This window comes from Pongo pygmaeus, chromosome 19 (assembly GCF_028885625.2).
Source record: "Pongo pygmaeus isolate AG05252 chromosome 19, NHGRI_mPonPyg2-v2.0_pri, whole genome shotgun sequence".
Lineage (NCBI taxonomy): Eukaryota > Metazoa > Chordata > Mammalia > Primates > Hominidae > Pongo > Pongo pygmaeus.
Genome location: NC_072392.2, coordinates 101,045,405 through 101,057,919, shown reverse-complemented (window position 1 = coordinate 101,057,919; position 12,515 = coordinate 101,045,405). Strand labels below are relative to the sequence as shown.

General features: G+C 54.3%; 1 protein-coding gene across 16 annotated transcripts in view; it reads right to left on the bottom strand.

Moving 5' to 3' along the window:
- Window positions 1-12,515, bottom strand: part of TBCD (tubulin folding cofactor D) — a 190,770-nt gene that overhangs the window by 155,630 nt on the left and 22,625 nt on the right. For all 16 annotated transcript variants that reach the window (XM_054456073.2, XM_054456076.2, XM_063655868.1 and 13 more), the window contains one exon: window positions 6,977-7,109. In XM_054456073.2, the coding sequence (XP_054312048.1) occupies window positions 6,977-7,109 (133 nt within the window). The remainder of the gene's footprint in view (window positions 1-6,976; window positions 7,110-12,515) is intronic.

The following is a 12,515-nucleotide window of genomic DNA, read 5'->3' as shown; positions in this document are numbered from 1 at the left end:
TTTTATTAACTATAAAAAAGCAGAGTGGCTTCAGCACCTCTCTTCATAAGGGCCGAGCGGGAGCTGGGGGTGAGGCTGACAGTGCCAGCGTTCTTTGGCTTTCTTGGTTTTTAATGCTGTTGTGTGTGACTATTTTATCCTTTAACAAGAGTTGTGCTTTGTCAATGATAAAAATAAAAAGAAACTGCACTATGAAGGGGAGACTCAAGCCTAACAGCCGATAAGGGGAAGAGCACCCTATTACCACTTCCATAGTCAACAGCCCCTTCTCGCAGTCCAAGTCCCCCAGCCCCGCCGCCGCCTCCCAGCCATTTTGAGAACACACAAGGAGAAACCCACTCCACACAGTTGACAGTCTTCCAATCAGAGCGCTAGAAACCAAGAGAGCACAACTATCAATCAGCAAGCAGAGTCACACACGAAATGACATTTTCCTTTTTGTAAATTTTTTTTTAGATGAGTCTTGCTCTGTTGCCCAGGCTGGAGTGCAGTGGCGCCATGTCAGCTCACTGCAACCTCCACCTCCCGGGTTCAAGCGATTCTCCTGCCTCAGCCTCCCAAGTAGTTGGGATTACAGGCGCCCGCCACCACGCCCAACTAATTTTTGTATTTTTAGTAGAGACAGGGTTTCACCACGTTGGCCAGGCTGGTATCAAACTCCTGGCCTCAAGTGATCCACCTGCCTCGGCCTCCCAAAGTGCTGGGATTACTGGCATGAGCCACTGCACCCAGCCCATTTTCCATTTTTAATGTGTTTTTCTCCTTCCTTGAATTTCCTCAATTTGCATTAATCTTAATGCTTAAATTGGGACTAAACCAAAGGGTGTTTTTAAAGCTGGAGTACAGGGGCCTTCCAGGGAAATTACATTGCCAAACACTTGCTTCCCTCCCACAGGAGTTAAAAACCCTCACTGCAAGGGAACTACGCTTCGAGGGAAATGAAGATCAAATCCTGGTTTCGATGGTACTTGTTGAGAGTTCACCTGTTTCGCCCACAGTAATGAACAGGTGGATGACAATGAAGCCAAGTGCATCAAAGGAAACAGATGAAACCCTAAGCAAAATCCACCTGCAAGTTTCATCATGTACAGCGGGCGCCCAGCCTCTGCCTGCAGCTCTGCCAAGCCCAAAGTGAAACCTCCCGCCCGCCCAGCACCCAGCACGACTTCCTCCTGCTGAGGCAAACTGGATCAGACCAAACGGACCCTTCCAAGAGACAGAAGGGAAACAACACGCATGGCTCTGGAAAGACTCGAGATGCTCCAGCAGCCGCCCAGGGCTTCAGACGCTCTGGAAGGGACGTGCTGGCCCCAGGAGCTGCCAGAAGCCCGGCCCCGCCAGGCGTTGCTTCACGGCAGTTTCATTCATTCCCTTCCCAGGGATTTCAGCCGGCTGCGTCAGACAATTGCTCACTCTTGCTGAGGGCAAATCTCTGAATAGTTCTGAGGTGCTGCTGCCAAACTGCCTGGGTGCTCTGCCCTGAACGGCAGGACAGCACGCCTCACTCTTTGCCAGCACATGCCAGGGGGTGGCACAAGGCTCGGCTCTCCTAAGCCTTTGAGAAGACCTTTTTACACCTCGGGAGGAAGGGGAAAAACGAACATCTCTCCACCTCAACGTGGAACTTGGAGATGTCAAAATAAAAAGCACTTCCCCACTCCTGGCTGGTTTGACTTTGCTACAGGAATTCCCACCTGTCCCAGCAGCTAGCAGGGGAATGGGGCAGCGAGCCGGCCCGCCCGCCCACCCTCTGGGTATTCCAAATGCAGGCTGTGTACCACGTGCCTCCCATTTGGGATGGAAGAACAGAAAACTTGGGAACAATCTAGAGAAAACCAACAAGATCATCAAAAAAAAAAAAAAAAAGTAAAGAACCGAACCCACGACAAAGAAACTGCAGAACTAGACACACGTGGCCACAAGACCTTCCCAAGCCGAGAAAGACTCGGAGTCCTGCACCCAGGGGACACCGTGGAGCCCTCCAAGGCAGCCTGAACACAGTGGCCCACGGCCCCTCACCAGGAGGCTGCCTCTGCCACAGCCAGCCTGGCCAGGAGCCGGCACGCCTCACCTGCCTACAAGTCCCTGGGCAGCCACAGCTGGCTCCAGCCCCAAGGCTGGGGTATCCTGCTGACCCAACAGCATGGGGTGGGGAGGGGAGAGGAGCGGAGGCTCCCAGGCCAGGCTGAAGAGAGCTGCAGGAGACCCCTAGAAGCCCGTTAAGAGACTGGACAGAAATCAAATGTGCCTCCCCTCCCAAAGCAGCACCCACGCTCGGGGCAGGGCTAACAGCCTCCCCTGCAGAGGCACCACACTCACCACACTCAGGGCTAACGGCCTCCCCTGCAGAGCCATTGGAGACAACCAGCTCCGGTCACATCCTGTTAGACCTCCCATGTGCTCTCCTTGACCTGAGACGTTTTTCCCAGACAGCACTGAGTTTTATTAGGGATTTCATTAAGGTTAAATCTCTAGGGATGAGGGAATCCTAGAGGGCAGAGAGAAGCCCAGGAAGCCGCCTGAGATCCTGTGAGCCACAGGTTCTATGGTGGGATCGCCACCTGGTTCCAGGTGCAGGTGATTATAAGGACACTGCTTTGGCCCCACGGGCTGGTAGGCTGGGCAATTCTTCCCCACCCAGAACACGATCATGAAGGCTGTGAAGCTGAAGAGCTGCTTACACCATATTCCAAGAAACAGGTGTAGGGGACGTATCCACATGGATCCTGACACACATGTAGGTGCCAACATTGTCATTTCACCAGTCCAACCTCAGGCCAGGTGGTCCCAGTCACAGCATGGACCCCCTCCCACTGCGATGGGTCGGATCCAGTGGTCTCAGTCACACAGCATGGACCCCCTCCTGCTGCGATGGGTCAGATCCAGTGGTCTTAGTCACAGCATGGACCCCCTCTCACTGCGATGGGCCGTAACCAGTGGTCTCAGTCACACAGCATGGACCCCCTCCCACTGCAATGGGTCAGGTCCAGTGGTCCCAGTCGTAGCGTGGACCCCCTCCTGCTGCAATGGTTCGGGTCCAGTGGTCTTAGTCACAGCATGGACCCCCTCTCGCTGCGATGGGCTGTATCCAGTGGTCCCAGTCACACAGCATGGACCCCCTCCCACTGCAATGGGTCAGGTCCAGTGGTCCCAGTCACACAGCATGGACCCCCTCCCACTGCAATGGGTCAGGTCCAGTGGTCATAGTCACAGCATGGACCCCCTCCTGCTGCGATGGGTGGGGTCGGTGGTCTCAGTCACACAGCAATGACCCCTTCCCACTGCAATGGGCCGGATCCAGTGGTCCCAGTCACACAGCACGGACCCCCTCCCGCTGCAATGGGTCGGCGGATCCAGTGGTCCCAGTCGTAGCGTGGACCCCCTCCCGCTGCGATGGGTCAGGTCCAGTGGTCCCAGTCACAGCATGTACCCCCTCCCGCTGCAATCGTTCGGGGAGCTGCGGCAGTTGCCACACCCCATGCCACCAGCCAGGTAGGGCTCATGGTCTTCCACACGCATGTCATACTTCTTGGCAGTAGCGGCCCATTCTTCTGGGGTCTTAGGGCCCTAAGAGCGTGTCCTCGGTCGTGTGGGAGGCTGTCTGCACACCCAGCATCACAAACATGAAGGTGAAGCTACCAGAATCCCAGGACCCCCACCCTGACCACTGCCATCTTCCCCTTCTTCACATTTCCTCAGTGGGACTCAAGGCAAAAAATGAAGAATCCAATTGCACCAAAATCCACCACCTTTACCAGAATTGCCTAAAACATAAAACACACATTCCCTGAGGATCCACGGACCAATGGCACAGTGGGCACATCTGAGACCTGCGTCCTCCCTGCCCTACCCCTCCAGCCCCGTACCCTTCAAGGCCTCAGCCTGCCCTGACCTCCACGATAGCAATGAATCCTCTTTAGGCATTGAGGACGCTGCCTCAGCACAGCCGGAACAAGGGGCACCTGGGGACACAGATGGCACATCTGTACCTGCAATGCCCAAAAATGCCTGGCAAGAGCAGGTCCTCTATTTCATCAGTGCGACAGGTATGCCATCAGAAAAATCTTTTCAGAAAGACTTCAGAAAGATGGAAACATTCCAAATTTTGCTTAAAATTTTATTAAAAACTAGTGTTATGTACCCAAGGGTACTGAAAGTATTAAGTTGGGTTTGTTTTTTTTGTTTTTTTTCTGGCAGAGTCTTGCTCTGTCACCTAGGCTGCGGTGCAGTGGCATGATCTCAGCTCACTCAACCTCCGCCTCCCAGGTTCAAGCAATTCTCCCGCCTCAGCCTTCCAAGTAGCTGGGATTACAGGCCCGCGCCACTATGCCTGGCTATTTTTTGCGTTTTTAGTAGAGATGGGGTTTCACCATGTTGGCCAGGCTGGTCTCGAACTCCTGACCTCAAGTAATTTGCCTGCCTCGGCCTCCCAAAGTGCTGGGATTATAGGCATGAGCCACCGTGCCCGGCCTGAAAGCATTAAGTTTAAACAAAAACTTGCACATGAAAGTTCTTCACAGCGTAATTTGTAACAGCGGAAAATACCCACACGCTGGCTTATGGAAAATACCCACACACTGGCATATGATTCAGCCATAAAGGGAACGAGGCACTGACAACACCACAGCGCAGATGAACCTTGGCCACGTCGGGCTCAATGAAGGCCAGACGCAAAAGGCTATGTCGTGTACGACTCTGGTGAGGTAAGATGTCCGCAACCAGTAAGTCCACAGGGACAGCACATGGATCCACAGTTACAGGGGCTGGGGAAGGTGAGGGACAGACTGCTTGCTGCAATCAAGGTTGCTTTCAGGGTGATGACAGTGTCCTCAAGTTAGATAATGGTGATGACTGCACAGCTTTGTGAATATATTAAAAACTACAGAATTGTTTACCTTAGAAGGATGAATTACTTGTGGTATGTGAATTATATCTTGATTTTGGAAAACTGCTGAATGTGTCACATTTATGTGGAGGTTGAGGGGAGGCCTGAAGAAAACAGACATCACCTGGGCAGAGCACAGGCTCCAGGAAACACGTCTGCAGTTTTCTCTCACACGTCTGAAACCTTTTCCTCATTTGAAGGGCTGCCCTCCTGAAGACCACGGCAGCATGACCGGGAAGCAGCAGACATTGAGGACAGTTCCCAATTCCCCGTCAAGAAACGTACGCCCCCACCCCAGGCTATCACTCCCACAGCACCCCTCCACCCAGCTGACAGCCTCCCACTCCCTGGCAGAACCTGCCACGGCCAGGACAAAACCACGGACAGGAAGATAATACCACAGACAGGCAGACAACACCGCAGACAGCAGCATGCCACGGACAGGAAGACAATGCCGTGGACAAGAGGGCGCAGCGGACAGGAGGCCGCCGCAGACAGGAAGACGACACCGCAGACAGGAAGACAATGCCGTGGACAAGAAGACAACACTGCGGACATGAGGACGCCATGGACAGGAGGACGCCACCGCGGACAGCAAGACGACGCCGCGGACAGCAAGACGACGCCGCGGACAGGAAGACGACACTGTGGACATGAGGACACCACGGACATGAGGACGCCTCCGTGGACAGGCCGCCACCGCAGACAGGAGGACGCCGCCGCGGACAGGAGGACGCCGCCGCGGACAGGAAGACGACACTGTGGACATGAGGACGCCACGGACATGAGGACGCCTCCGTGGACAGGAGGACGCCGCCGCGGACAGGAGGACGCCGCCGCGGACAGGAGGACGCCGCCGCGGACAGGAGGACGCCGCCGCGGACAGGAAGACGACACTGTGGACATGAGGACGCCACAGACATGAGGACGCCACGGACATGAGGACACCTCCGTGGACAGGAGGACGCCACCGCGGACAGAAGGACGCCACGGACATGAGGACATGAAGACGCCTCCGCGGACAGGAGGACGCCACAGACAGGAGGACGCCTCCGCAGACAGGAGGACGCCGCCGCGGACAGGAGGACGCCGCCGCAGACAGGAGGACGACGCCGCGGACAGGAAGACCCCGCAGCAAGGTGGCACTCGTCATCTCCCCTAAAACGCACTCCAAAGTGTCCTTCCAGGCGCGGCAGCTCAAGCCTGTAATCCCAGCACTTTGGGATAATCACAAAGGCAGGAGGATCACTTGAGGCCAGGAGTTCAAGACCACGCTGGCCTACATAGCAAGACCCTGTCTCTATAAAACATATATTTTAAACAAGAACAAAGTGCCCTGCTCCTCAAAGGGACCACAGGCTCCACAGCATGAGACAAGGATGAGAAGTGCTCTCAAAGCCTCACCCACTGTAATTAAAGAAAGAGAGAGGAAGGCGCTGAACCCACCACGCCAAAGGCCACAGCAGGCTGCCGGCTCCCCCTCCAGAAGGCTGACCAGGGAGCTGCAGCCTCCAGGAGGCTGACCCAAAAGAGGCTTTGCTCTCTTCTGAGACTTGATCTTTCCTCCTCGTTAGCACAAGAAAAGGTAACACAAGAGACAACCAGAGCGAAAGGACAGGGAAAGGGCTGGCAAAGGGCTGCAGCCAGGGCACCAACCAGGCACCTGCAGGCAGAGGCCACGGTCTGTGTCCAAACGAAGCAGTCAGGAACATCCAACCCGAGCCCAGTGCAAAGGAACAGAATCAAGTTTCAACTCACCCACCTTGTTTTATTAGAGCTCGTTCAATCTCTGCACTTTACACAGAAACTAAGCAGGAGACCAGATGCGGAGAAACCTACCCCGGGGAGCCCCAGCTGCGTGGCACCACTGCCCTCTGCTGGCAACAGGTGGGGCTCCAGGCCCATCCACCAGCACCGGCGCAGAAACCAGCCCAGCCTGAGGCAGGACCCAAAGCAGAGGGAAAAGGAAACTGCCCAAGACCCCGGTCCGGTTAAATCAATCCCACGGGGTTCCAATTACGTCAAGATGGCATCACAGGTAACATCATTCCGTGGTCGCCACGTAACATGGCCCCTGCGGGCAGCACTTACCAGGGCCTGCAGCATCCCATCCATGATGATGACGCCCTGCATGGTCTGGAAGGAGGAACGGGCCAGGTTGCACAGGCTCCAGTCCAGGAACTCAGCCATCTTGCTTTGCTTGACATCAGGACGTGTAATAAATCTGCCAAAAGGATACAGCTCAACCAAGGCCTCAACACTGAGGCCTCGCCCACGCCTCACCAGCCCACCCCACACACCCCCACCTCCCCAGGCCCTCCCACCTCACGCACCCTTACACCAAGATGCCAGCTCTGTACTGAGTCCTGTCCTCCTCCAGCTAGTTCCTCCTCTCTCCAACCCTAGAAACCAAGTCACTGCCGTGACCAGGGCCCTCAGCAGCCGGTTCCCCACCACAACCTCTCAGGTCGCACCCAGGCCTACTGCCCATCCCCTCCTGCCTGCCCCCTCCAACCCCTCAGTTTTACCTGTCCCCATCACCACCAGGGAGCCCCTGCCCACTTCTCAGCCCCTACCTCCTCCCTGGACCCAACTCTTCATCCCTTAACCTCAGGACACCGTGCCCACGTGCAAGGCCTGGCCCCAGCAGCTGGCCCCAGCCCCTCGGACCTCCCTCCCCCACACCTGCCATGCGTCGTGTGCACAGGCCCGTTTCCACAGCCAGCCGCTCGTGTAGCCCCATGAAAGTCTTCCCTGTTGGACTCAGCCTCATGTTCCAGGCAGTGCTCACACTCCCCCACCCCTCTTGCAGCCCGGCCTCAGTGCAGGACACCCTGAGCACACAGAGCTCCCAAACCAAAAGCCCAAGTCCTCCTTTTTTTTTTTTTGAGATGGAGTCTCATGCTATCACCCAGGCTGGAATGCGGTGGTGTGATCTTGACTCACTGCAACCTCTGCCTCCCAGGTTCAAGCAATTCTCCTGCCTCAGCCTCCCGAGTAGCTGGTACTATAGGCGCCCACCACCATGCCCAGCTAATTAGCCCGGATCCTCCTTATTTCTCCACCAGCAGTTCACAGGCCAGGCCCCCAGCTTGCCGCCATGATTGAGACTGGTGCTGCCACACGGAGAACAGACAAGGCCCTTCCCTCCCACAGCTGACACTCTGGAGAGAAATGACAAACAGCTGGGGACTTCCACAGTGCAAAGAAACGTCACGAAGGAAATGGGAGGGCATGGCCTCGTTAAAGAGAGGACGTGACGCCACAGAGCTCAACGAGGGTAGCTGCAAAACCTGGTAGGAAAGTGCTGCTGCCCAGGGAAGCAGGAGAGCCAGGGCCCAGGGCAGAAGGGAGCCAAAGAAACTCAAGAACTGCAAACGCAACATGGTCGGAAGCAGAGCAGCCGAGTGGGAGAGGTGCTGGGGGCAGGACTGGTGCTGGGGGCAGGACCAGTACTGGCCAAGCCTGCCCGCCTCCTCTTTAGGCCATGCCGGCAGGTCTGACTGGCATCCTGGCCACACCTTTATGGGGAGGGGGGAAGAAGATGGCAGTGATGCCAGGAGGGAGGCACAAGGTGCTCCCTCAGCCACAGGGCCACTTCCCGGAAGGGACACTTGGGCGGGCCAGGAGGTGGAAGAGTCCACGTGGGGGAGTGCCCCATGCGACGCCCACGAGACAGCTATGTGGAGACCCCAGGCAGGGTGAGACGTGGAAGGTGGAGCTGCCAGGCTATGACGCCCACCCTCCCTCCAGCCCCCATGTCATCTCCGCTGCAACTTCAACTCTGGCCATCCCACCTTCCCGGCCCTCGTTCCAGCACATCCATCCAGTTGGCCTGCACGAGAGCCGGCTCCATGCTTCCATGGGGACAAGCCCTCTCAGGGCACTTAACACACAGGAGACAGCCACGCACGTGCCGTCCTACTCTGTCATGGCCCTCAAAACAGAAGAGCTGCCCAGCTGACGGGACGGCTGGCACCTGCCAACTGCTCATAACAGCAAGGACCTCTCCCCTCCGCCACTGTCCCTGTGTGGAACACGCTTAGGGAGGGGCTCAGCATGAACAATGGGGAAAGAAGTCCCTATTTCCAGAAAGTAAAGAGTCATTTGGCTGGGCACAGTGGCTCATGCCTGTAATCCCAGCAATTTGGGAGGCGAAGGTGGGTGAATAGCTTGAGCTCAGGAGTTCAAGACCAGCCTGGTAAACATGGTAAGACCCCATCTTGGCCAGGCGCGGTGGCTCAAGCCTGTAATCCCAGCACTTTGGGAGGCCAAGGTGGGTGGATCACGACGTCAGAAGTTCGAGAACAGCCTGTCTTGCACCCCGTCTCTATTAAAAATATTAAAAAATTAGCTGGGCATGGTGGCGCATGCCTGTAATCCCAGCTACTCGGGAGGCTGAGGCATGAGAATCACTTGAACCCAGGAGGCAGAGGTTGCAGTGAGCCGAGATCGCGCCTTTGCACTCCAGCCTGGCAACAGAGCAAGACCCCGTCAAAAATAAATAAATAAATAAATAAATAAACCCCATCTCTAGAAAACAATACAAAAATTAGCCAGGCGTGGCCGGGCGCAGTGGCTCACGCCTGTAATCCCAACACTTTGGGGGGTCAAGGCGAGTGGATCACCTGAGGTCAGGAGTTTGAGACCAGCCTGGCCACTATGGTGAAACCCCGTCTCTACTAAAAATACAAAAATTAGCCAGGGGTGGTGGTGCAACCTATAACCCCAGCTACGCAGGAGGCTGAGGCAGGATAATCGCTTGAACCAGGGAGGCGGAGGTTGCAGTGGAGCTGAGATCACGCCATTGCACTCCAGTAGAGCCAAAATCACGCCACTGCACTCCAGCCTGGGCAACAAGAGCAAAGCTCCGTCTCAAAAAAAAAAAAAAAAAGAAATTGGCTGTGTGTCATGGCATGCACCTGCAGTCCCAGCTACTGGGGAGGCTAAGGTGGGAGGACTGCTTGAGCCTAGGAGGTGGAGTTTGCAGTAAACTGTGATCACACCACTGCACTCCAGCCTGGGCAACAGAGTGAGACCCTGTCTCGGAAAGAAAAGAAAAAAGAAAGAAACTCATGTGTCCTCCCCAGGAGAGTTAACTTTAGTGGATCTGCAAAAGGGGCCCAGGGCAGTTAACTTCATCGCAGAAGGAAGCAGCATTAAGGTGGTGACAAACCCTATTCCCTTTAAAACGCACAAACACAGAGTTCCTACAGAGCATTAGAAATGAATGGAAAAGCAGAATACTGTGGGCAGCAAGCCACCCAGGTGTCGAGGCAAGAGACCGAGGACACGAGCTGTTCCAATATAATAAAATATAAATCAAGAATAGTTATACCTGTTATAGATATTAGATATGATTACATATGAATATCATTAATCATTAATTTGTAGCAATTACTCTTTATTCCAATATTATAATAATCCTCGCTCTATCATAACCTAGGAAAAACCAGGCCATACAGAGGAGCTGAGGGGACATAGTGAGGAGTGACCAGAAGACAAGAGTGCGAACCAGAAGACAAGTGCAAGCCTTCTGTTATGCCCAGACAGGGCCACCAGAGGGCTCCTTGGTCTAGTGGTGACGCCAGCGTCTGGGAAGATGCCCATTGCCAAGCGGACCGTGGTCAAGCGGTAACATCAATGTCAAGGAAAAACACCCGCTACTTAGCAGACCGGGAAAGGGAGTCTCCCTTTCCCCGGGGGAGTTCAGAGAAGACTCTACTCCTCCACCTCTTGTGGAGGGTCTGACATTAGTCAGGCTCGCCCACAGTTATCCGGAGGCCTAACCATCTCCCTGTGATGCTGTGCTTCAGTGGTCACACTCCTAGTCCGCCTTCACATTCCACGCTGTACACCTGGCTCTGCCGTTTAGTTAGCAGTAGCAAATCAGTGAAAGTACTGAAAGTCTCTGATAAGCAGAAATAATAATGTCAGCTGTTTCTCTCCTCCTCCTCTCTCTCTCTCGGCTGCCAGGCAGGGAAGGGCCCCCTGTCCAGTGGACACGTGACCCACGTGACCTTACCTATCACTGGAGACGGCTCACACTCCTTACCCTGCCCCTTTGTCTTGTATCCAATAAATATCAGCGCAGCCTGGCATTCGGGGCCACTACCAGTCTCCGCGTCCTGGTGGTAGTGGTCCCCCGGGCCCAGCTGTCTTTTATCTCTTTGTCTTGTGTCTTTATTTCTACGCTCTCTCATCTCCACACACGAGGAGAAACCCACCGACCTTGTGGCGCTGGTCCCTACAGACACAAAATGGCGCTAAAGCAACTGGTTACCTACTGGGAAGGGCGGGGTTCTACTGTAGACCAAAAGAAACCCCAAATGAATCAATAATTCTGTTTAAACAATAAAAGGTAGAGAAAAACATAAATGACTACTTGTTAAATCTCTTCATAAGACTTCAGGCTTAAAAGTAAAAATAACTAAATAAAAGAGAAAAAAATGGCTTGACATTAAAATTAAAACTTTGGTCCAAAAAAAAAGGAAAAGGCCAACAACCACCTGGGGCAATCCCCATCGTCCTTCACTGGAGGAGACTCACACTCGTGGAGAAGAGAAGGCCCCAAGGAGCCCACAGACACTCAGAGGCAGGTCACGAAGCGGAGTATGTAACACCTAGGGTGAGGGCAACCAGTGTGATGCCAATTAAATATCTGCAACGAGTGACACCATGTTTAATCCAATTTGGGGGTGGGGTGTTTCTGGGGCTGCCTCAGCCACCAAGGCACTGCTCAGAGAGCAGCTGAGAGCCACCAGGTGTGCAGACCCCAACACCACTCTCGTGTCCTGGAACCCAGAAGTCCATCTCTAAGGGCCCATCCTCACGAAACAATCCTGACACGAGAACGGGTCTGTACCCAAACCCAGGCATCCATGACTGCTCGTAAGAGGCGGGAAGTGACAGAGCTGAGGGCAGTATCGAAACACAGCGGAATATGACGGAGCCATTCATCAGCAGTTACATGAAATTAGGTGAAAAAGCACGATGCTGACTTGTTAAGATCATGCTGTGCACATTAAATGTCATAACGGTACAAAAAAGATAAACACGGTATACGTACTGGGTATAAGAATTACCCATATATTTTTTTCCAACTTCTATGTTTCAAGATTTCCAACTTTTTTTTGAGACAGGGTCTTGCTCTGTTGTCCAGGCTGGAATGCAGTGGGACAATCACAGCTCACTGAAACCTCAACCTTCTGGGCTCAAGCAATCCTCCCACCCAGCCTTCGGAATAGCTGGGACCACAGGTGCATGCCACCATGCCACGCCAAGATTTCCAACTTTTCTGCATACAGCATACCTTTTTTTTTTTTTTTTTTGAGATGGAGTCTTGCTCTGTTGCCCAGGCTGGAGTGCAATGGTGCGATCTCTGCTCACTGCAACCTCTGCCTCCTGGGCTCAAGCGATTCTCCTGCCTCAGCCTCCCAAGTATCTGGAATTAGAGGCACGCACCACAATGCCCAGCTAATTTTTTTGTATTTTTAGTGGAGACAGGGTTTCACCATGTTGGCCAGGCTGGTCTTGAACTCCTGACCTCAGGTGATCTGCCCACCTCAGCCTCCCAAAGTGCTGAGATTACAGGCATGAGCCACCGCGCCTGGCGAAAGGCATATTTTCT